Genomic DNA, 26,257 nt, shown 5'->3' on the forward strand with positions numbered 1-26,257 from the left:
GCAGTATGTCTACAGCAGAGGAGAGAATAACATCACGTGGTTTATAAAGAATGCATATAAAATCTGGCTATCTACGTCAGTTGTGTATAACAATTATTTGCATGCAAATGTGTCTGAACAAACCATTCTCTAACTTTTTTTTCACATTTGTCTCACTGTAAGACTATGCTCTCTGCCATCTGCTCTTCAGCCTATACACCATTCTTTAATAGCAAACCATTGGGAGTAGGAACTGTATTTTATTAACATTTTGGTATTGATCATAACACATGAGTGCCTTTATCCCCAGTAGAAAAGAGGGGAACACCTTTTTTACCATAAAACAACTGAAAACTAATAAATTATTCCTACAGGAAAATACATTTGCCAAAAAAAGTTCTCAGATACTATTGTGTCTCAAACAGCTTGGAGATTTCTGAATCCGTTCATGCACTTTACAGAAACAGTAACAGTGAGGTAAAAAATACATTACCAAATCTTTGTGAATTGTTTCCTTTGCCCTTTAATGTGCAGTTCTGCCTCAGCAATTGAACTCTTATGAGGATTACTCTTTTCTTTCTTTCTATCACAAAAAATAACCTTCCTTCCTTCCTTCCTTCCTTCCTTCCTTCCTTCCTTCCTTCCTTCCTTCCTTCCTTCCTTCCTTCCTTCCTTCCTTCCTTCCTTCCTTCCTTCCTTCCTTCCTTCCTTCCTTCCTTCCTTCCTTCCTTCCTTCCTTCCTTCCTTCCTTCCTTCCTTCCTTCCTTCCTTCCTTCCTTCCCTCCTTCCCTCCTTCCCTCCTTCCCTCCTTCCCTCCTTCCCTCCTTCCCTCCTTCCCTCCTTCCCTCCTTCCCTCCCTCCTTCCCTCCTTCCCTCCTTCCCTCCTTCCCTCCCTCCCTCCCTCCCTCCCTCCCTCCCTCCCTCCTTCCTTCCCTCCTTCCTTCCTTCTCTCCCTCCTCTCCTTCCTTCTCTCCCTCTGTCCCTCCCAGTCAGTGGACACAGAAGTTGCACTGTGCTTACTGCTGCTCTGTGTGGTCTGCTCCATACCCAAGCACCTATCCTCTGACAGAGAGAAACTTCTGTAAGAAACACTTCCCTCTGCTCCTGACAGGAACTGAATGCTATCTATACAGGAATCCACAAATGTACAGGCATGGCCTTCAGCACATACTATGCAGCTATTTGAATCTTTTAAGTCATGCTGTTCAGCACTCGATAAATGGTAGAACTGTTTTTTTTAAACCCTAATGCCACTGAGTAGAACTGGAGGCAGGTTTGCAGGCTAACACACATGGTTATATGTTTATATCTAGGCATGAAAGTACATCTATCTTTTTACCCTTCCTTCAAACTGACCAGACATGCCCTATCTCTCATCCCCAAACTTTTATAGCTCCATCTATGGTGCTGTGATCAGGCTGAAAAGCCTGCCTGGGGCCCAGGATAAACTAACCCTGTCACTGAGGCACACTAATGCTACTTCATGATAGCATTGAAGCTGGCTCAGGCAGCGTGTGGGAAAGCCTGTCTGTGTGGTGTGTACGTCTGTCGGTACCCATCCATGTAGGCACCTCCTGACAGCTTAGGCCCCTCAGTTCACCTCAGGACTGAGCTGTCATACTCAGCATACAGGCAGACACGGTCCAACATGGAATGTTGTGCCAGGCTGGCATCACCATGACCCCCAGGATCCCCACTGCTGCAGAGCAGCATGAACCTCTCTGTTCAAAGCAGCATGGATTGAGTCCTCTGCCTAGCCACAACCACTGTGGGTAGACCCAGATCTTCTAATTCTCCTGCTCCTCCCAAGCAACTGGCTAGCTGAGATGGGGGATACACTGATGACACCTTTCCACAACCGTCTGTCTACCCCGACAGCCAGAGCTATAGTCTGAGCAAGCCTTATTTAACCCAAGAGGGAAGGAACTGTGGGAACAACCAGATTGACCACAACAATTCAACTGCTTGAGAAAGGATGGGGTGGAATCTAGCTTGCAAGGAATGTGTATTTCACTAAGAGGGGAAGGTGGCACTTTACCATAAGGGACAGCTTACGTTTATTTGCTGAGAGCTGGGACTTATACTGGCCTCGAACCAGCCGGCAGGTAGACCCATCACCATTGCAGACCCCACAGTTATCTTCCTTGACTGTGCTTCCCAGCTGGCGGTCACAGCCAACGATCTGGCAAGAAAGAAAGATGTGCAGTTCAACGTGAGCACCTACTGACCGACTGCTCAATCCATTTCTGCAACTAATTACTGTCAAATTTCTCTCTCAGCGTCTCTAGAGGGCCATAAAGTACCTTAGCAATGAAAGAGGCTGAGCAAATCTGGCTGGGAGTTTGAACGGAATTCAGACATGAGATGGTGAGCAGGTTAGTACTCAATGGCTTTTGCAGTCCAGAGAAAGAAAAGAGTATTGTTGGAGGCTGGTTTTTTTTTAGGGCATTGTGAACATTTCTTGGTCAGAGTCTTATCAGTAATTACACTTACAGTTTCACAAAGAAAAAGCTGAAATAGATAAGAAGACAGATAAGAAGGAGACAGATAGATAAAAGAACAGCACAGATAAATAAGTAACATGGCTGAGATTTTAGTGACATTTTACCTGCTATGCAGTTAGGAAAACCATGTGATTTAATTATATTTGACAATAACCCCATTCCACACTATCAATGACTATGTTCAGACATTGTTAAAGGTCTGATAAAGAAGAAGGAAATGGTTAAAACAAAAAGAACTGAGAGTCAGAAATGCAATTACCTGCTCTGCAACTGGCTTTATGCTTATGTGCAAAATTTCTGGTTCAAAATTTTAAAACCTGAATAGATAAAATAGGCTTCTCAGTTTGCAAAAAAATATAGCTCCCAGGAGAATCAAATATACATTTATAATTAAATACATTTAAAATTAAATTAATGAAATATAAATTTATTTAGCAGAGTGCTAATGTAGGCCTTTTGTTTGAATTTTGAATTCTGCATCCAAGTTATGAATTTTGCACATAAATAATTACAATCCAAGAAATTAAGCAAGTCCACACAGTGTTATAATTATCTTTATACCTGCTAGAAAAATGAAAGGCCTTTTAGCATTCTGGCGTGCAAAGTAAGCAGTGAAAAAAATAATTGTATATAAACTCTACTTCAAAGAGTTTGTACTACAACTCTTAGACAAACAGAGAGTATATATAAACACAGAGATTTTTTAACAAAGTGCTTGTTTCAGCTTTAAATTTTCTTGCATCTGTGAGTTGCAGTTAAATCAGAGAGCTGGGCAAACAGGGTACTTATCATCCAGGCTCATAAAAATCCATGTGTAACTTGCCCACCTACATATTCAGACTAACACTCCTTATTTGTGCAAATCTGCATGTGCAGAATAGCAGATCTCTGCTAGAGTGAGATGTACTTCCAGGTTTAACACTTTCTCTTAATTTGCCTGTGAAAATGCAGATTTTGATTAATATCCAGTATTTACTTTTAGCAATTCAATTTCCATTTCTAACGTGGTTGTTTTACTAGTAGCACAATAGCAGTTTCCTTGATTATCTGTCATATCAATAGGATAATTAATTTAATTTAAAACATTACAGGTTTAGATTCAGGCTTAATGAAAACTATTATCATATTGCTTTGACTTTACCCACTTCTACTGAGGCAGAACTGGATCAGTCTCCTATGCTTCTGCATTGTATTATGATGTCTCCAGGGGAATTAATGAGGGCTAATGGAGTGACAGTCAAGCACAAATGATACATTTCCCTTTAAAATCCAGTCATACCAGACTGTAAGAGACTTTTTATCACATTAGAAACACCATGACAAATAACAGTTAGACAGCTGAAGCAAAGCTAAGACTATCTTGACTGTGACTGTTCCATACAGAGCTTTCAAATACAGATAAGTATATTATATCAGTGATACCATGTAAGATTTAAGTCTATTTTTCTCTGAATAAGAATATCCCTACAGGAGCTGAAGCACCTTTGATTTACATAGACTGGTTTGCTTTAACTTTCATACATGTCTCTGCATAAACAAAATGTGAAAAAAAATTACTTACAGGATCTGAAATCTGTATGATGTACCTACCAAACAGATTAATTTTCTTCAAGCATATTACAGCTCACTAGTGCCTACAGTGACAAGGATCTTGCTGAGGAGCACAGATATCAGAGGCCAAAATTCTCTTTCTTTTCTGCTTATAACATATTTTATATTCATACAATGATTCAGTCTACAGTCGCATCAAAATCTGCATGCCTTTCCCTATTTTGAAAGTAAAATGTGAACTGCCTGGATGTGAAAAGGACTGAATCTTAAATCCAGGTATGAGGCAATCCATTTTGAAACCTGCCTTTACTTTTTTAAAGCCTTTTTAACTTTACGAATTATCAGCTCACACATTGCCATGGGCTGTAGTCTGGTTAAAGTTAATTTATAAATTGAGCAATTTGGAGCTGGGTCATAACTTGTAGAGCTGGAAAATCTCAGTGGGAAAGAAAATTATCTTGAGGGTCATTGCTCTTTTTGAGATTGACAGCCATTGACAGTATATAGCATAAAAATAACTATTTTGCTGAAATGCTGTATTTCAAATGGAAGTATGAGCAAAATGAGACCTCTTATGAACACCAAAACTTATGTACAAAATGTGTTGTAATCTTCCTGAATTTGGCAGTCTCTCAGATAATTTTATGCTATTAGAAATTTTGACAAAATTAAATAAATTTCCTGTTTCTCCCCAAGGTGTCTGCACAGCTTTTTGCTTTACTCTGCTAGATTATATGTCTTAATAGATATCTGGGAATGTGCATGAAATTTTCATTAAAAACACTTATGAGTTATTAGCTAGTGCCTGAAATAAAAATTGTTCTGAAACTGACTGTTTTTTTTTTTCCTTTTTCCCTTCACTACCTAAGTAACTCCTTCTTCCATCTTTCGGAGGTGACTACATTCAGGGAAAAGGTTGGTAGTGTTTGCAATAGCATCACTGGTGCTTTGACATGGAAAACACTACCCCAGACCTCTTACGTTACTTTTTAGTAGCTCTTATGTGCAAACATTATATAGGTTGGACTCTTATGAAAGCAAAAGACCAGACAAGGAAATATTAAAGTCCTCTTGAAAAAATACAGTTCATGAGAATAATAATTTTGTCTCTATGAGCAGAAGAAACATAAGTATGGCTCAGTTGATATTAGAATATGTAATTTCTGTAGCATTATTTTCACTCTCCATCAAGGCTGCAGAGAAGTCTGCAAAAGATGAAAGTGTGGGTGAAAACATGTTACCATCCCTCCCAAAATCTGCGGAGAGTTAGCAAGGAGCAGGAAGGCAGAATTGTTTCTTTCAACATTCACTCATAACATGAACAAAACTCAGAGGGGAGGTTTTTGAAATTGCTGTTATCAGGAATGCCAAAGATAGGACACACCAGGAGAGACCCAGATGTCAGGAAAAGTAGATTTACTTACACTGCAGAGCTAGAAAAGCCTGCCGAGACACTGAGCTATGGGCATACTCATCTGACTAGATGGTTTTTAATTGGTTTTTCGTTATGGCATAAACAATAGTTTCTGCAATATTACATATTTCTAAGTCTATATCCGAAGAAAGTTCCAAATTCTGGGGAATACTTTCAGTGCATTCTGTGTAGTCACTTCTATAAGTTCTTCAAGCAAAATTCCTTTAATTTTGGCAATATATTCTGCAGCAATGTAAATATTTTTTGGTTTTGAGGACTCATCATGAAAACAAGCACCATGGAAGATACTGCTTGATCAGCTTGGAAGGCAAAGGAGTGAATGAGGATGTTGTATTTCTAATTTACAGCTCAGAGTAATGGTTTGGTGGACAAGGTTTGTAATAAAAAAACAGAGGTCTGGGGAATATTTCACTCCCTGAAAAGCTTTGAAATGTCATCTCCTCATCTTGGTTTGAAACTAGAACCAAAGTTGAAATTTTGAAGTTTCTGTGGGATGGAGACTTCCTTTTCTGATGTATTCTAGTCCCAGTCTTAACATATCCTGGAGGGTTTAGGGAGATAAGTCTATTCCAATCCATAAGGGCTGGGAAGGAAGCTCCCATTAGGAATGAAAATGGATTACTGGAACAAGTTGTGCCTGGAAATGTTCTGAAGTAAGCAGTTTTCATACTCATTTCTGTTACATGCTAAGCTTCCTTCCCTTAAAGCAGGATAATGAAGCACAGACTTTCCACACTGAAATCTTTTGAGTTTCAAATTGCTGAAGTGCGGTCAGAGGCTTGAACTGCAGATTGTTACCGCACAAAATGTCAGAAGCGGCTCCATTCAGTTCCCTGACAATCTAATCCAAACCCCATTAAAATCAAGAAAATGCACTTATAAGTTCAACAGGCTTTGGATGAAGCTCTTGCATATTTCTAAAGGCGTTCTTATGAAGCTCTTTGCTATTGTGGTTATATGCCCTCATAGCAGTACAGGCAGATCATGCAGAGCTTTGGAGGTCTCTCGGTGTATGGAAGATGTCAGCCATGCAGCACTAGAGGGAGGAAATCACAGGTGAGTACCAACTCCCTGCCCAGTTCTTTACCAGCTCTGAAGTGAGCTCATTTTTTATTCTCTTTGTGGGTTTAGCATAAAAAAAGTTAACAACTGAAAGCCAGAATAATGACAGCTAATCCCTAGTTGGCCCAGTCTGTACTGTTTTCTGGCACAAGATACCACAGTTCTGCTCAGAGGTAAAGATTCCATATTATATTTTATGCTGAAGTCCCATACTTCCTGCTGAGTTTGATTCTCCCCCCTCCACTTCAGCTTTTACTCTGCTGACAGCTAGTGAGTTGGCAAAACAGAAAAATAGGGATATTCCTGATTCTGAGATACACAAGCAAAATAATTTTTGCAGGACACTACAGGAAAAACTTGGAAATCAAGTTAGCAGAGCAACTGCTCATGTATAGTTTAAAAGCATCAGGCTATAAGTCCCACAACAGGAGTTGGAACTAACTCGCTGAGTGCGTGCATGAACGTTATGTGTGTATGTGTTCCCCTTGTGGACTTGAACTCTGGCTCAGTTTAGCAGATTTTTCCAGAAATAAAACTGGACCAGCAACAACAGGTTCTGCTTCAGCCTTGCTAGCCTGGAAATGCCCTGAAGTAAGAAGTTTTCATAATAATTTCTATTCAGTATTAAGAAACTCTGGGCAGGAAATAATGTAATAAAGCAAGCTTGCAAATCTAGCCAATTATAAATAAATCTCTCTGTTTTTCAAAGGGCATGTCTGCAGTTCAAACACAAGAAGTTCTGAGAATCTGAGGAAAACAAAGTTGCCCTTCAGATAGATACTAATGTGGGGCTCAATATGGGACTTGTGTTGATTGTCACTGCTCAGCTGAAGAAAGTTTTGGATCAGAGCCACTGTTTCAACTGGGTCCAAAATCCTGCTTTACAGTCGGGATGAAGATCTGTTGTACTCTTTAATTTATTGTGGAGAGAACAAGCTCCAGGCTGTACAGCAAACTGGAACCGGACTAGTGTCTGTGATACAGGGACTCGCAGCCCCTGTTGAAGTGGTATCTGCCCTTCCGTTCACTGACACCTTGTGATGACAGTTCGCAGCCTGCCAACATTATCTTGTGACAGGCAGTCTTGTGCAGCACCAAGCACCAAGCAGGATCCTCCTGTGTCTCAAGGAATTTAGGTGCAAGCACACCGCAATCAGCAACTATAACTGAAGACACTAAGATTTTCACAATGATAAGGTGATTTGTAACCAAGCTTGTAATGGCAGGCCCAGTGACATGTGCAATCAATGTATTCACTTGACACTTGAGCCAAACACAACTTGCAACTGTTCAGACAATGTAAACAAACTTCAGTCACTGATCAGTAGCCAAATTGTTAAACATGATCACTGAAGTAACTGAGATCCACCTTCCAACGCACTAAGCACGTGGCTGGCAAGCTCAACGATTTGTTGTTGCTTATTGTCTTATCTACAACTGATACACCAGAACCGATTGGCAGATCCTGCTTAGTATCTGCCCTATAAAGCCATCATTCCCAGCTGGCAAGCGTTCCCTGTTATTACTCTTTCTAAGCCTAGACTAAGACCTCTGTGGTGCCTCCACCTGACCTGCATGTCAGACACAATTGAGAATCAGCTATTCAGCCAAACCTCTAGAAGTAAAAAACAAACACCCAGCAGCAGAATGAACTCAAGAGAAATTCCTATTTGTCAGGCTTCCCTCAGCGAAAGGAATAAATGTAAACTCATTCTGAAACTGCACCTGACTTAGAAAGAAGCAATTAAATCAATTTAAAAGCTACAACTTCTAAATGAGGACTTATAGAGGCACTAAAATACTGGACGTGGGAAAATGGCAACTCCTATCCTTATATGCAAATTTCATTAGAAGGATAAAAAAGACTGAATTTTTCAGGTTCAGTCATACATAACTGACCAGTTTACTGTGTGGGCCAACACAGGAGAGCCCACAGATATGGAAATGAAGCCCTATCTCATTCATCCTCTGATGACATGGAAAGAGGCTTTTGTGATTATTCATGTGCACTTTTCCATTCCATTCACACTTTTCTTTGGTTTTGGTTGGACTTGAGTTCACATAGCCATATGCTGCCAGAGTAAGAATGAGTTTCTGCTTTATTCTTTCATACTTGTGCTCTTGTTGATGAAAGAGAATAAAAAACCCTAATTTTTTTTTTTTTTTTTTTTTTATTTTAGCCAGTGCTCTATAGCAGGCCATTATTGAAATGTTTGATTTTCTCCTAAAGAATGGCGCATCCTGTCTGCATAGATGGCTTTCTTAGCATTTCCAGGGAAAAGATTTGCCAGGTTTTGTAGAAGATGGGTATAATACAACAGAAGGTGATTGCAAAGGCCGTTATAAGTCAAAACTCATCAAGGCAGCTCTCCTTCAGCTTCCTTAGAAAAACATCCTTGAGAAACCGAAAGTAAATTCAACAAAGTCTGCCCCCTGGACCCATTCTCTTCTCCTAGACCATGAAGCACTAAATTATAAAAGCATTTAACTGGCACTTGTGACACACTACATTTGACTTTGTCCTTTGTCAACTCTGGTGACTTCATGACATGCTTGATATTCCCACTCAGACCTTTCCTCTGTTGGATGTCCCTACTGAGACAGGTGTGTTTTGCTGGTATGAGCTGGTCCTCTGTCCAGGATACAGCTGCAGTGCCTTGCTACTAACAGTGCCAGCACAGACTTATGCTGCTTCAAGCAGTCACATAATCTGAGTTATCAAGTAACGGACTTCACCCACAGTTTAAATATTTGAGAGAGACTGCATGTCCCCAAACTATTGCTGAAACTCTTCAGTCTATATGGTATTCCAACCTGCTGCTCAGTGTGTAAGAGCAGTGCATGCAAGCTGTATGAGAAGATGCTTGGGACAACAGAGGAAATTAGCTGAAATACCTGCAGTCCCCCCTGTCCTGGATCTTCACAGTAGCTAGGAGCCTTGCAATGGTCTTTGTTGAGAACCACATATCTGGTTTGGTGGGAACTCTCAAAACTGCCCAGCCAGTGCTGACATCTTGCTATCTTGGCACAGCACTAAATCCTCTGTGCCACACTACACACCTCAGGTTTTTAGGTGTGCTAAGGAAATACTTGGACATAGATGACTTCATGGTAACTGTAACAGAACCCTTAGGAGTCTCCAAGCTGCTCTTTTGAATTTCTTCGTTTTGCTAAGCCCCCAAAATGACAATGTTCCTCCACCCCCCGCCACAGCAAAGGGAGGTGTTCTATGTGCTGCTGGTCAAAGACATACCCACAGTCGACAGTTTGTCTACTTGGGAGTAACAGGCGGTATTGTTTCTGTTGAAAGACTAGAACAAAATGTCTTTGCAGTGGTGTCAATCTCTTTTGGACCATAAAATGGAAAGCTGAGAGCTCAATGCAGGGGAGTGGAGTTCTAATAATGCAAATGTGGATTCTTTCACACAATAAACATATCCTCATTTCCTTGCCACTCTGCCACAAAAATGTTGTTACCTGGCACGATGATAGCAATTTAAGTATTTGGCTATCACACATATGAGTCATTAGGTTCTCCACCCCACTCCTTTCTGTGTGCTGGAAAGATGTCATGCTGGGAGAAAAGCTATTTCTTTCATCTCAGAACAATGATATTAATCAACAAGAAAACAAAATTAAGATTTGTTATCCACAGAACGTGAGGTAGATAAGGATGGAGAGTACTAGACAAAGAGTTCAATCAGCAGTTCAGCTATTCAGGCTGACAAAGTTCAAAAGCACATGATCATAAGAAATCAAAAATTCAGTAATTTCTGAAATGTTATCTCCCCATAAGTTATCTAGATTTGAATACATTTAAAAAAAAAAAAAACATGGATTCATTTTGAGCATTTAGGCCCAGTAGCTTGGTGCAGACATCAGAAACTGGAAAGCCATTATAATCATCATGTCAAAAGGCTGGGCTAAACTGAAAGACAACTTAGAACTGATCCTGTTATAATGCTTTATTCTTGTCTGAAGAAAAATAGTCACCCTCTTGCCTAAATAATACAGCTATTATTACACCTTTTGCATTATTCTTCTGGTGTTTTATAGCTCAGGAAAAAAAAAAAATACAGCTACAAACAGAAGCCAGAAATAGCTGAACTACAGGAGACTGAAATCCCAGCAACATGTAAATACCTAGACTTCTTTTTCTCCCAATGCTTTCCTTTGTTTTAACCTGACTTCTGTCACAGTTTTGGCAGAAGAAAAAGATCATTACTGGAAGCTGTTATGGGGGACTGAATGCCTCTAAAAATGAATACACACTGGTAGAAACACAAATGATGCCTGTTTGTAGAGAATTAATGGAACAAAGGCCATTCATTTCTCCACTTTGCCATCAAATGGGCAAATGACAGGCACTTTCAGTCCTCTTGTGTGAATGTAAAACAGCAACACAGGTAAAAATCTCTTCCTGGAAGTTGCTGTCTCTCAGAGTTTCCACAGTTAGATAATATGCCAAATTAAACTGTAGAAAAATGGAATCTTGTCAAAATAAGCACATGATCCCCAGTGTTACTAGTAACAAGCGTGGATGAGAATAGCCTTTAATATTACAGGATGGAAAAACGCAGGCCATTTTCTTCTAGGGCATCAGAGACAGTAGGAAAGAGTCCTGGCTTTCTCCTTCCTTCAGACTGGAGGTGAAGGGTCTGAAGAGGGCATGCAAAGAAATGAGGTCCCAAGCTAAGGAAGGACTAGGAACAGCCATGGCCCCAGGTGCCAATTTCTGCAGCAGTGCCCCTGGTGCATCCCACAGCAACGGTCATGGCCCAAGACAGTTTCATGAGCCCTCAAGAGCCTGCTGAGGTGACCACTTAATCTGTGTTCTTTAAATCCTTATTTTAGCTGTATCAAGCATTTTTACTGTGCCAGTGAGTACAATATCCATTCACCAACACACCAAACACAGTGTTAAGTGGCACTGTTTGTATTTTGGACTGAGTTGGAAAAAGGAAAAGATCCATGCAACAACACTTTGTAGAGGGAAAAGAGACTATGCATCCTGAAATTATGATAGACAGGCAATATAGCATAGTTGTCTATCTAAAGGAGAGCAGATATTTCCACCCTTCTGACATTATGCACCAGCCAGTGTAATCTCTGTGGTGAAAAAAATTAGAAAAGCATGCAAGCCTACATAACCATTGAAGTATGCGTATATATATATATATATATATATATATATGACATAATAACATGGTAAGTATGCAGTGGGAAAACTATATAACAAAATATATCTTTATTGTAAAAAAGCCTGCAAAAAATCTATAAAGAAGGATATGGGAAGAGACAGGTGTGGAAGCTTCAAACTCCTGTTCCCATTTATCACATTTTTTGTATGTTCTTATTTCACCTATTAAATCTACAGACCGTACCAATCAAAACAGCATATGACCATCCAGAAGGTGAATCTCCATTCACAATCAATTACTTCACCTATCACAGATTTAGAACAGCAAATAAATAACATCAAAATAGTAACGAACAGTACTTGATAATCTTTGAAACAAATATGTTTTATTTTGTCAAGAAGCTGTATGAAACTATCCTCAATATACTTCTAGAAAAATATTTTTTAACTCACTGCATTCACTGCCTCAGTTTGAGATGCATGATAGCTTTGGAAATTCAACATAGGTTTTTTTGGCTACAATTCTATTGCAATCCTGACTTCAAAAATAAACAAGCTGTAGCTATCTATTGCACTCTATTAAATAATCTTTTCTGTTGTTTTGGTTTTTTTTTTTTAGCTCTGTGGTTTTCAGCCTGTGTCCACAGTATGCTGGTGTCCATGCACTGACACGTTACAGGTACTTTTCATTGTCTGTGAAAAGTAACTCAGGTAATTAAGCTTGTTGTCAGCTAACTTGAATTTACTATGCAGCTGAGCACGAGACAGGTATTAGGAATCAATAAATCAGAAAATTTAAAAAGTATGTCTAGTAGTATTTAGTAGTAGAACTGTAAAGAGCAATTTAATACTATCATAAATAGTAGATGTTAAGTTAAGCATTTTTGGGATGCACCTCTCTTTAACAACTTGTAAAACTGAAAGAATGAAATTGAGAAAGTTTTTGGGAGAAGAAACAAAAGTGCTTTTTCCAGTCCTGAACAACTGTTTTTGTAGTGACAAACTTACTTAAAGGCCTCATTAGAAATTATCAGCCTTTTAATCATTGGATCTAATTATGCTATTAGGGCTATAATATGGTTCATTCTTTTATTCCACCATATATATGAAATAATTTCATGATCTTTAATAAAAATAACAACAATAATAGCAGTAGTAATAACAATACTCATATAATTAGAATCAGAGTTGGTTTTTCAAGAGCAGGACAGTCTGAGACTGGTAAAATTATTCCCGGTTTATGCTGAAATAACAGAAAACAAATGTAGACCTCTTTTACCTTGATTCTTTGAAGAAATTTAAAGGAGTCAAGAGGTCTTATGCACCTGCATGCATAAGAAACCAGTCAGTGTTTAACACATCCCTGACATGCATCTCCTCAATTGCTTGGGCTAGTAAGACTGTTTTTGACTCTTTAATAGGCACCATTCAACTAAATATTGCCATTAATTGTAGCATCACTTTTTTTTTTTTTTCAAGTTTTTGCAATAAAATTTACACTATCTTTCAGAGAGAGGCTACACTTTTTGCCTTTCACAGAATCACAGAATCGACTGGGTTGGAAAAGACCTCAGAGATCATCAAGTCCAACCCTTGGTCCAACTCTAGTCCGTTTATTAGATCATGGCACTAAGTGCCATGTCCAATCTCAGTTTAAAAACCTCCAGGGATGGTGAGTCCACCACCTCCCTGGGCAGGCCATTCCAATGCCTGACCACTCTCTCTGTAAAGAATTTCTTTCTAATATCCAGCCTAAATTTCCCCTGGCAGAGTTTAAGCCCATGCCCCCTTGTCCTATTGCTTACTGCTTGGGAGAAGAGACCAATCCCCACCTGGCTATAACTTCCCTTCAGGTAGTTATAGAGAGTGATGAGGTCACCTCTAAGCCTCCTCTTCTCCAGACTAAACAACCCCAGCTCCTTCAGCCTCTCTCCATAGGTCTTGTGTTCAAGTCCCTTCACCAGTCGTGTTGCTCTTCTCTGGACCCGCTCCAGCACTTCAATGTCTTTCCTGAACTGAGGGGCCCAGAACTGAACACAATACTCCAGGTGTGGCCTCACCAATGCAGAGTACAGGGGAAGGATCACTTCCCTTGTCCTGCTGACCACGCTATTTTTGATACAGGACAGGATTTGACAGGAGATCTTACATATTTGCGCACTTTCAATAGTTAGCCAAAAAGGAGTGTTCTGGTTATGTGCATTTTCTATGTCTAACCTTTCAATGTGAAAATTACATAAGCTTTGTAGAGGTTGTAATGATTTTTCAGGGAGAAGGACTCCTGTTGTTCTGTGCTGTGGCCAAAACATTTAAAGCAAGACCCCAGACTACAAACGTTGCTGTGACTTATATTGCAGGCCAAAAACCAACCAACCAACCAACCAACCAACCAACCAACCAACCAACCAACCAACCAAAACAAAACACCAACCATAGAAGACCACCAAAAAACCAAAACAAAACAAAACGAACCACAAAAACCCCAACAACAACAACAAAACCAAAAACTAAAACACAAAACCAGCCACACCAGAAAGAAAAGTACATGAAAATAATAAATGTCTGTGAGACTGGAGGGGAGGCAGCAATTCTCTGTGGACAGGGAAACTGCCATATTTTCACTTTCCTGGTTCCTGTGAAGCTGGGATCCCTGGGCTGGGGAGGAGAAAGGAGAGCCGAGGAGGAGGGCCATTCTACATGTGTACATAAGAGACTGCCCAGACTGCAAGCATCTGGTCCATGAATGTTACTCCAGGGAAGCAATGCTCATTTACATCAGATGAGGATTTGGCTGTGCTATTGATACAAACTGCTTTTTGGAAACACTGCACAGCATCTTCCTTTCTGGACACAAATTTATTAAATACCATAATAGCTATTTTTTAAAAAAAATCTGATGTAAATACAGCAACATGCAGATTCTGCCATTAGTACTGGAGAAAGAAGAAGCCTTTGATAATTCTTCATCGCCCACCTTAGAAAGCAAAGACTGATCTTGTTCTTCTTTGCCAGAATAAACAAAAGGAACATTTGTGGAATTCATACAAGCAGAAGACAAAAATGAAATTGAGAGAGAAACAAGTATGAAGACTATGATAACAGGAAGAACAAGTGAAAGTGACAAGGAAAATAGAAGAAGTCAAAAATTAAAATGGAGTATTTCCCCTTCAGTAGAAACGGAGAGAGAAATCCAAGATTTTTTTATTGTGTTAGGGAAACTGGATGAAAGGTATGACATTTTGTTTTCACCAGTAAGTTTCATGTGTTATAGGTGTGTGAGGCAGACGCCTCCCAGAGCATAAGGGGACATATTCCTCTATCCAGTGCTGCAACCTGGCTGGTCTTTGTCTAGAACCCAAAGGGTGAAAGTGTGAGGGAAGAAAGAGCTGCAATAACAGGCAGGTGCTTAAGTGAACAAGCAAGGGAGAATATGTGTTAGAGATGCAGTAAGCAGTGATGGGAGAGGGGAGGTGAGGAGAGGGAAAGGGAAAGGGAAAGGGAAAGGGAAAGGGAAAGGGAAAGGGAAAGGGAAAGGGAAAGGGAAAGGGAAAGGGAAAGGGAAAGGGAAAGGGAAAGGGAAAGGGAAAGGGAAAGGAGGGATAGGGGAAGGGAAAGAAGGGGAAGGGGAAGGGGAGGAAGGGGAAGGGGAAGAAGGGGAAGGGGAAGAAGGGGAAGGGGAAGGGGGAGAAGGGGAAGGGGGAGAAGGGGAAGGGGGAGAAGGGGAAGGGGAAGGGGGAGAAGGGGAAGGGGAAGGGGAAGGGGAAGGAGAGGAGAGGAGAGGAGAGGAGAGGAGAGGAGAGGAGAGGAGAGGAGAGGAGAGGAGAGGAGAGGAGAGGAGAGGAGAGGAGAGGAGAGGAGAGGAGAGGAGAGGAGAGGAGAGGAGAGGAGAGGAGAGGAGAGGAGAGGAGAGGAGAGGAGAGGAGAGGAGAGGAGAGGGAAATTGCTTATACCCTCAAAAACTCAATAATAGATTTAAAGTGTAAGATTTTATTTTGAAAACAGGGAAAACTAACAAGAAATTGGAAGCTTTAAAATGTGTTATGCTCTGGATCCCCATGAATTTACTCTATATAAACATTTCCTGATGCAGAACATTAAAGCTCTGTTTCTCTTAAAGACCATTCTACTGACATCAGCATGGTGGTTCAAGCTAGTTGCATTATATCAATGGGGCATACTGTATCTTTTGGGACACATAGATTACATCTGAGAAATAATCTGTATTTCTTTAAAAAAGAAGAAATAATAAAAAAGACCAAAATGACACAGATATCTGTATAGAAATGAATTTAGAATGGTTAGGAGGAAAAAGATAATTAAGAAGAAATAAAAGACATTACAAAAAGAGTTTTTCTTTCAAAAAATGATGTTCTGTTATCTATGGATTTTAAAGTAAAACTCCAGAAAGAAAGAAAATAAAGCTCATAAATGATTTATTGTTATTTTTCTAGGTGTTTTACACAAAGAAGAGTGGCACAATATAGCCCATCTCTTAGTGGAAGATAAATACATTTATGCTTATGTAATATGGGGGCAGGCAAGGCACTCACAGCTTGTGTGATTTCTGGACTGGCACAGTCATGTATATCACCCTATGCCATGAGGTGTGTGTAACACTGAATGAGCAACTGCATAACCTCTCACACACCTTACCTATGTAAACAAAAATAATTTAAACATATTTTTTAGAATGTCTAAGCATTCAGGGATATGGCTTGTTCTACACACAATGCTGGCTTTGCTTGTCCTGAATACAATCAGAAGTATCTTCTGACTTTAACTGGTAGGTGGCCAGGTGACTTCAACTCAATAACTAGTAGTTAAACAAAGACTTATAGATATGCCACTAAGCTACTAATAATTCTAAACCTCCAGACAACATGAAAAATGAAAGGATGAACATGAGAGCGGGTTCTTGTAATTTCCAAATGTTTCATCTTGTGAACAAATGTGACAACAGAAGTGAAAACCAGCACCTTTTAATCAGGAAAAAGTACTGATACACACAGAAGGCAAGACAACTAACTCTTAATTTCTGCCATTAATAACCTCAGGAACAACTTGTGAGCACACCACAGGGCACAGGCTAGCCCATATCTTGTATAGGAGGAAACAGCCCTGCAGTTCATTCAGACAGTTGAAACAATTGTTTGATCCACTGGGAAAAAAAACACTATGTCTACATAAGCATACACTGACCTTAATGCCACTTTAATTAATTCAGGATTCTTGCACAGAGTGTAATTGAATAAGCATACTTATATGTTTATATATATATGTCATATATATATGTTATATATATTTGTGTATATACATATATGCTTTTATGGTTGGACTTGATGACCTTGAAGGTCTCTTCCAACCAAATGATTCTATGATTCTAGAAAAAGTTCCTTCTTGGTTGCCGCCTGCAGTGTAAAAAAATCATACCTAGGAGTGTAATGTCAGAACATACTATGAAATTCCAAATACTTCTCTGTAATAAAGACCCAGTTAAATAATACTTGGATCAATGCAAGCCCAATAGGTTGGCAAACTTAGAAGTTGCTTTCAGTAGTATTGTTCCGAGCAATCCAGATAATATACCTCTTCAACACTGAGAAAGTGTAATTCTTGCAAAGAACCTGTTAACCGATGTAATTCCACTTTTAATCTTCAGGACCTTAGACCGAATGCAGTCTCAGGAGGCTGCATTTTTTGCAGTTGTGACAAACCATATTGTTATAGCAGTCTGCTGCACTGTCCCAAATCAGGCAGACACATCACAAAAATCCTGGTGAACCTCTAGGACCATTGTGAACTCTCACAAACTAGTGAGACCTGTGACTGTTGTGTTTAGAGTGTGTTAACAATTTTAGGTAAGTGATAGCCTGCAGCTACTATTACAAAAGCATAGAAATATCTTCTAAAATAGTATTTTGTCTCCTCTGTAATTTACATATCTTCACTACGCTTACAAAAGAAATCTTAGTCACACATATGTTACAGAGCAAGAATGCTCCTTGTTGTTCTTCTGTGCTACTGCTGTTTCCCATTCTTTTAAAAGGCCCTTTATAGAGACCATGGAAGAATGACACTTTCAAAGAAGGTTCACCATTAATTCTGGGAAATTTCATACTGTTTAACTTTCTGGACTGCTTAGGTAGTATTAGCTATTGCTGTGATGGATAGTAAAGCACTTGTCCTAAAGTAAACAATTAGGCCAAATGTAGTTATGAACTTTCTAATACAGTACCTCTACTGTCAGAAAGATTAGATTGGCTAGCAGACATGCACTGTGAAAAGAATACTTCGAGCTGTTTTAAATTTAACACACCCAATGATATAAAATTATTCACTGTGAAGAATGCAGGAGGAGCATTTGTACCTTAATTTATTTTTTTGTCTATCCTCAAAAATGATGCAGTAATTGTAAACTACATGGAAAATGTACATGAAGAAACTGGATGCTGAAGAGCATGAAAAACACACATTTTGTTCATGCATTAAAAATTATTCTACCCTATTCTCTAGGGTATTGAAGGAAGGAGTTAGTTTAACTGAAATCCCCCAGGGACTTCAGTGCTAGTGTACTTGTCTGTTTTCAAAATACTTGCCTTAGCCACAGAGACAGTTAAGAAATACCATCAGTCCTCATAATTGTAATAGTGCAGGTATCTTCAGTCTTCCAGAAGTAAGAAATGTCATGAGAATGCAAATGTATTTGTTTTAGTAATGAATGCTTATGAGCACTGTTCCTAAGGGAAGGCTTCATATTGGACCAAAACAGAAATCAGCCTGACACACAGCCTGAATGCACTGCTCCTAATTTCCAGGCCACTACAGGCAGAATACTTCGAATCATTTTCCCACCCAGATTACTGAGCCTCCAGTTAAGTTTTTAAAAGACTAGTAAACACAAAAAAAGACTGAAATTAGTCTGTCTCATTAGGCAATTTGGAATTTTCAGAAACTTGTGCACTCAGCTGAGGTCAAGAGGTCTAGATGATGCCTTCTGCAGAACATAAATGAGATTAGCCCTGTAACTGACTACTTTGTCTCATTTGCTGCAGGACTGCTTCTGGCTCAGAACAGAAAATCAATGAGAAAGGAAATATGGAGGAAAGCTTCCAAAGGCATAAAAAGTGGCTGAAAATACACTAGAAAGCCAACAACACGTCGAGTCCACATAGGTTTGGGGGAGGCTGGGCACTGAAACACAAATCTAGACACAACCTTTTCTGACATTCAGATGTGCTCAATCCTTAACAGACATGGCGCAAACGCTCTCCTCGCCATCATCCTATAGCCTACATGTGGTTCAGGAGACTGAAGTCTGATGTGGATACATTCAGAAGAGTAGCAATATATAAGTAAAAGCACTAAAGTAATACAAAACTGAATTAGGTTGTCAATAAGTTGTTTGAATTATCAATAAATCTCCATGTGCTGTGAAATAAAGGGTTAAAAAGTCCCTGTATCTCACTTTAACAAACACAGAAGCAGTGGCCCAAGGAGATGTGGCAGCTTGCTTAGTCCTGTAGCAAATCTATGGCAGATTTTCCAGTTTAGTCCCTCATCTACTGCTATATAATTTGTGACTTACAGGGAGCAATAATCCTCAAAGATAATGTAATTTTGTAGACTTGGAAAGCATTTGTATATACAAATTAAAAGCTAAAACATTATTTTCCTACAATGCTTTAAAATGGGATCTTCTACTGGAGTTAACTGTACAAAATAGTTTGAAAACCAAGAATATGTTCCACAAAAAAAACCCCAAGGAAAGACCATCAAGTGAGAAAATAACCTTTGAAATTATACACCTCTTCCAAACAAGGTAGCAGAAGCCAGCTTAAGAGAATGAAAAGATATGATTAAAATTAAGAACCTAAGATGACACAAATATGAAGGAGAAGAGAAAGTGAGCGTGTGAGAGAGATGTGAGGGGAGGAGTCATGAAGAAAGGTGTTAGGGTAGGGCCTCTCTCCTTACCTGGCACAAGCCACTGATGCACATGTCCAGGGATTCAGTGTAGCACCGGGTCCCATCCAGAACCTTCGGTGCCAGCTCCACAACCAGAGCTGCTCCTCTGGCCTGGCACTTGAGTGAACATGGGTTGTCGGGGTCATTAGAGATGGGGAGCCACTCATAAAACTGTCCCTGGTACTTGACATCGTTGTGAGCGGAGCACTGCTGGGCACGAAAATCACCTGCTTCTGGTGGGCAGTCCTGCAAAAAAGAAAGAATAAAAGGTCAGAAGGTCTATTTGGGACAGCCAGTTGCAGTATCATGCAGCCAGCTCTGCTCCACAGCTGCCAGATGTTGAGAGTTTTTTTGTTTAGACAAAGACGACTGATTGAAATAGCTGCAGCTACACATAATTTAACTGGATAATTACGTCTTTCTTTCTTCTTTCCACAAAAGTATTGAAAGAACATCAAGACCATGTGTAAATATGCTTGGGACAAGAAATGCACTGTACGTGTCTTAACCACAGCCCCCAAATGCTCTTGCTAAATCTCTTTCCACTTGTGCACATATGCAGAGAAGTGTGTGTGCATGGCTACTCGCATCCAACTTTTCCCCTTCGTTTGAAGAGAAAGAAAAAAGAAATACATTATTTAATTGCTTGTTTATTTAAGCTCTCTACACTAGCTTTTTTTCCGCCTTCAGTGACCTAAATCAGTTGGTAAGGCAACAAGAATCAGAAAAACTAAATATATATTTGCATTTCTTTAACCTAAGACTTCATAACTTGCACAATTGGGAAACTTACTATTATTTTGCTGGGAAGACCTTTAAAAAGTCCCTTTGGTAATCAATCCTTCAGGAGCTTTGTGAGAAATACAAACCTTCCTCTGAACTCAGTATACCTGATAAAATAAACAAAGACCACTCATGCTACTTTAAGTCTCTTTCTGATGAGAACATGAGGTTTTTCTTACACACATATACTTTCTTGCCATCATTTAGCACCAAAAACCATTAGTCAATTTCTCAAGGGAGCAAGAAGAGCTTCAAAATCATGAGATTTGAGGCAAAACAAACATGAGTTGTTTTTATCTCCTCTCTAGTTTTTGATCCTTGAAGAATGATATTTCAAGTTCTCTTGTGCAAGCAACCACAAAGGCTAGAAGTTCGTTGTGGTTGTTTTTAGAAGGAACCTGAATTTCTCACATAATTATGGGAATAAAAGAGATAAGCTTTAGGAAAAACATTAAATATAATGAAAACTGTGACAAAAACCTCCAAATCTTGCCAATATGACTGCCTCAGATTATTAAGGTCCCACAGTCCTCCACATTGTTGTTGTAAGGGAATCTGTTCCTCAATAATATTTGATGAAATACCAGGTGAAATCAATACCTGTTATACCCTTTCCTTGAAGACTGTAACTTTTTAATAGAGAACTGCAAATGTCAATTATAGACTTAATAGGGAAGGATTTTCATATATGTATACCCACATAACTAGACAATATACTTACAAGATGCCTATATTCTCTGTTTGTCATCCAACTACTTAATCATCTAGAAATTCAAGTATCTTTAATGGCAACCTTATTCACAGACTTTTTATCCTCCCAGATAGGGATGTCTTGCTGCTATTGAGGCAAAATATCTCTTCTTAGCTTTAACTAATCATCTCTGTTTCTCAGACTTTTTTCTACACCTTCATTCACTAACACTTTCCTGCTTCTTTTCAATAGGGCAATTCATTACAGTTTTCAACACAAATGGTGTGGTGGGTGCCTGTCACTTTATGAAATTAAAGGATCATTGTTTAGTATTAAGGTCCGAAATGAAACCTGTCTTAAAAATCAAGCTTTCAAACCTCCTCTTGAAGCAAATTGGTAGAATCTGGGGTAGCCCATGTGACCTCTCTTTCACTGTGTAGTGGCAATGTGGTTATGTTCATTTTGTTTGAATGTTGAATGATGTTGGATCACACCACTCTAAACAGTAATTATAGTGATCTATTCACACATACAAGCCACAGCCTTAAGCCACAGATCTTCAGCTAATTTCCTTTGCACCATGAGAGCAAATTTTCAGTTGATTTGCTTTGTATTTGAGTGTGATGCAGTCCAAAAGTAACGGGGTCAAGCTCCACACAAAAGTTCTGCTAAGCACAAGGGAATAGTGTTCCTGCTACAAAAGGTTAAATGTAGTAAGGTGTAAGAGGAAAAAGGAACTTGGGCTAAATCCTGTTGTAGAAAAATATATATCAAAGAGCAATAATCCATAGCTCATTCATCCTTTTCAAAAGTGGAGGTTGAAAGTCCAGGCTCGTAACTGGAATTTTACTGCTCCAGGGCTTAGACAGCAGACAGTTTTTCTATTCATACATTATGAAAGATTTAAAATAAAAGTAAAATGTTGTAAGTTTGGAAGTATTTCAGTTTGATTTTAAAACCTCCACAAAAAATTAGCAGCAATTGGGCCCTTTTTGTTATCTGGGCAAACTGTTAATGCAGGACAAAGTTTGGACAGCAACACAGAGTGAAGAGAGCAGAAAAATATGTGGGAATTTCATTATTCCTCTATAGCCCTCTATAGCTATGTAATTAGAGAAAAAGTGGTCTTTATGTTCTGCTTTTAAACAGAGGATGAACAAGACAGTTACAGCTTGACCCAAGATCTAGTTTAGCTCTATTTTCAACTAGAAAGAAGACAAGCAAAGAGGAACACTGTGGTCTTATTTCCTGCCACAAAACCTTCTGATGCATACCCTTCTCTGATTTTTTCTGTCCATAAATGAATACAGTCAGGTCTATTGGCTTGGCTTAGGCTTGTTGCAGAGATCCAAGCCAACTCTCTTGTTTGGTTCAAGCTTGGCTCTGCCTTTGAAACCTCCTGGCTTGCAATAGCTTTATTTTTACAAAGACAGAAAGGCCCAGTAAAGGACATGACATACAGAGTTCATAATCCTGCTTTGTACAGAATTCAATAGTATGTTTGTTGTGTTGGATTTTATTTTTAAATCAAAGACAGAAAAAATGTACAGTCAACATAACAAGATTTCAGGACACGGCAGGTGACCAGGACCAATGTTAAATACTTCCAGTCTTTAATATCATGATCAAAATAAAACAATGGATTTAAATAGTAGAGTTTGTGTTTAAAAGTTTTCATGTGAAACTTGAAGCCATTCAAAGAATGTATTCAAGCAGTCAGAAATGCAGACATGCATACTTATCCTGGCACATAGATATGAAAAAGGGTCACAGTCTGGCTCACCACTTTCCTACTGCTGAAATTGTGAATCCTAAATCCACCTGAAGGCCTTGAAGATCCCTTTTGCTTACAGCAAACTTTCCTTCCAGTTAGGAAAGCACATGTACTTTCACCTACACACATAATACCTGCATAACCTGTGTAATATTTGTTTATACCAAAACGGACAATGTTAAGAAAAGTAGTGGTCTGAATGTTACCCATCATTAGGCACAGGTCACTGAGACTGAAAAAGCAGGAACTGTATAGAACTTGGCACTACTTATTAATCTCTCATCCGTGGTGTTTTTTTTGGCTTTTTAAACTTACTATTTATTGTTTGTATTATACGTCAGTGGGGATCAGAGCCTCTTAGTGCTGGGTTTTGTGCGATCAGATAATGAAAGACAGATATAAGCTCACAGCCTATAAATGAGAATTTGAGTTGCTGAAATAACAGATAAGGCAAAGCCAGTGTTTTGCTGCATATTTTTTTCAAGCAGCAAATTGTTATTTTGTTCTGAACACTTTGCACACCTTTAAATAAGAGTGCCATTTTGAGTCAGTCTTTGTGTGCCTCATTTCTACAGTGCTGGCTCTTGGACATAAGAAACTATAGACACTGAGTCCACAAAGTCTTTTCCTCTTTTAAAAAAATCAGACTGCTTTGGGTATGGGCATGGGGCTTGGTGGAAGGGGATCCTCTACAGCTGCCAGCTAGCACTGTGTCATTGGCCTGAGTAAAATTCTATTTTACTCCATGTAAGAGTCTGATCCTGGAAGCTATCTACCAGTATGTAGTTTGTCTTCCCGCACAACAGATGGACAGACAAGGGTGTGCCCACACTTCAAGCCAGCCAGAAGTCACAGGCAAGTCAGTGTAGCAGTGAGCCCAAGCTAGCATATCTTTGCATGGGTTTTGTAGTTCTGGGAGGTATTTTGCTAACCACATCTGCATGGTCTTTATTTTGGCTTGGAGCATGTGGTGGCACGGGTATCTGGACACAAAAGCACTACAGTCCTGCTCCAGGCTACTCCAGCTTTGGTGCTATATTCAAATATTAACAGTTTTGTTTTCTTTTGGAAATTATCTCTTGGTCCCTGCAGACATGAGGTACTGTTGCCTTGGCACTCCTTGAAGAATCAGAAAGAACTAATAAACCTGAAAGTTTCATCTAAGTCCATTTATCTTGAAGCTTCCTCTACAGCAAGACTTCTTAGAGAAGAAAATTTCCAGTGAATAGGAAACAACTGTTCCTCTTCTAACTCTGTAAGTCCTATATGGCTGCTTCATGACCTTTAGCTTGTGAAGGTTCATGAGATATTCTTGAAAAACTGAGCCTGTGCTGGATACCTATAATCTCTGTTCATCCTATCAGGTCAAGATTTCCTCCACTGAAATGAAAATATATATCATTTTAAAGATGATCAGAAACCCCTTTGATGTATGTAACCTACTTTAAAATAAATACACGAGTTTCATCTTTACCTCTTAGGCAGCTAATCCTGGCCATATTATTATGGCTTCATTTGCTGTGATCCAATTTTTTTTTTTTTTTTTTTTGACTTGACCTCCTATTCGACCCTATTGCAATTCATAAGGTCCATGGAGTTTTGCCATGTTTGAATCTCATTCAAAACAATTTCTATTAATCAACAAACCAGTGGAAAAGATAAGATGAATCCCAGATGTCCCTTGATGGTGATAGGTAGATCAGATTTCATGGGACAAAAGAGGGTCAGGCTTTTTAAAGTTTACTTAGTGGGTGAAATGTGGAAGATCATATCTAAGCTGCGATAGGTGGAAACAGTCATGGAACCTTAGAACAGTTTACAATATATGTGCTTGTATATTTGCAGAGGCCAAGAATGATTTACTATACCTGGAGCTTTTCCTCTGTGCAAAAAATGACTAACAACTGGACTACTCTGTGCAGCATCTGACAGAACAGTTTATTGAACCAGTTCCATGTAGTACGCACAACATCACAGCCACACTGATTTACCCACAAATAAAGAAAGCCTGAGGTCCTCAAGTAGCGGTTTGCCCAAGACTAAATAAGAGCCTTAGATAGAACTACAGAGATTGGAGAGCTAGGGATTTAAGAGAAACTCCACTCAGCCTCGAAGCCTCGTTGAGTGCCCAGCTTGAATTGAGATTCTTGCAGGCAGATTTTTAGTCCTGTGAACTTCTAAATAGGTCAGAATCATGCTTAGCTGCCTAGATCAAGAGGGTTTCATACTCTAGCTTTCTTTGACAACCCCAAGACACTCCAATATCTGACATGCATGGGAGAAATAATAACAAAGTAAACGGGGGAGTATCAGCAGATGCTTCTACTCAGTGTAAAATAAACATGGAGTGGAGACAAGGGCTGAAACAGTCAGGGAAGAATAAATCAAAACCTCAATTAGGAATATTTTTTAAAATCATTTTTTGACAAAAAAGACATTTTTTAAAAGTATGTTCATATTTTTGGCAAGTAATTCCATATGCAGTATTTCATGCCATTTAGAAATTTCGTTTGTTCATACCTTTTAAATTTCAAAGTAAAGTGTTTGAATTAAATACAGTAACTTTTATTTCAGATTGAAAGACATCCAAATATTTCAGTCAAAAGCTAATAGAAGTACATAGTATTAGAGTACACTTTCCTGAAAGCACCATGTATGCCACACTAGTGATCAAAAAGAGATATTAAAATTTAAACAAAAAAGAAATTATTAACCAAACTAGTGAATTTAAATCAATGAATCATTGAGATTCCTAAAGGGTCCTGAACAGAGTCCTGAAATGCTACTGTCATGGAAGTGATTAAAGTTGTTTGGTCTACAAAGATTCTTGATGCATTTACTAGAATGGTAGCAATGTTGTGGGGTTTTTATTTATTTATTATTATTAATGGTCAAAGATTCACAGGTCTGCTTGCTGAAAAAATAGCAAATCTGGAAGTCAAAGCTGCTGCCATTAGCAATTTACTAAAAGCACTTGTTTCCAAGTATGAAGAAATAATTCCTAGATGACACAAAAAGGTTTTAAAATGCACCCATTCATAAATAAGATGGCAGTTATTAAAATCCAGCATTTTGAAGAAGAGTCTGTAGTTACAATAAATGATCTAAGTCTGAAGGAATTTCCACTTAAACAGCAAACTGACATTAAGTAAATATGGTGTTAGTAAGGAGATATATGTAGTGCTTATCCTTTTTTTTTAAAAAAAAAATCCTGCAAAGTACAAATTTTTGATTGCAAAAGACTTCACATAGAGTAGAAAAAGTAAATCTTGTTAATCATTTTTGTAGCTCTGAAAAAATTCTACCTGGCGATGATGATTCTTATACACACAAGCCAATGCCTTTGAGAGTTACGCACTTATATGGAAATTTA

At 38.9% G+C, this 26,257-nt stretch overlaps 1 protein-coding gene across 2 annotated transcripts in view; it reads right to left on the reverse strand.

The window, feature by feature from the left end:
* ADAMTSL1 (ADAMTS like 1) overlaps positions 1–26,257 on the reverse strand; it is a 197,409-nt gene that overhangs the window by 135,394 nt on the left and 35,758 nt on the right. For both annotated transcript variants that reach the window (XM_082074285.1, XM_082074284.1), the window contains exons 4-5: positions 19,646–19,882; positions 2,035–2,161 (exon numbers count right to left, since the gene is read on the reverse strand). In XM_082074285.1, the coding sequence (XP_081930411.1) occupies positions 2,035–2,161; positions 19,646–19,882 (364 nt within the window). The remainder of the gene's footprint in view (positions 1–2,034; positions 2,162–19,645; positions 19,883–26,257) is intronic.

The sequence above is a fragment of the Streptopelia decaocto genome, assembly GCF_964273445.1.
Source record: "Streptopelia decaocto genome assembly, chromosome: Z".
Taxonomy (NCBI): domain Eukaryota; kingdom Metazoa; phylum Chordata; class Aves; order Columbiformes; family Columbidae; genus Streptopelia; species Streptopelia decaocto.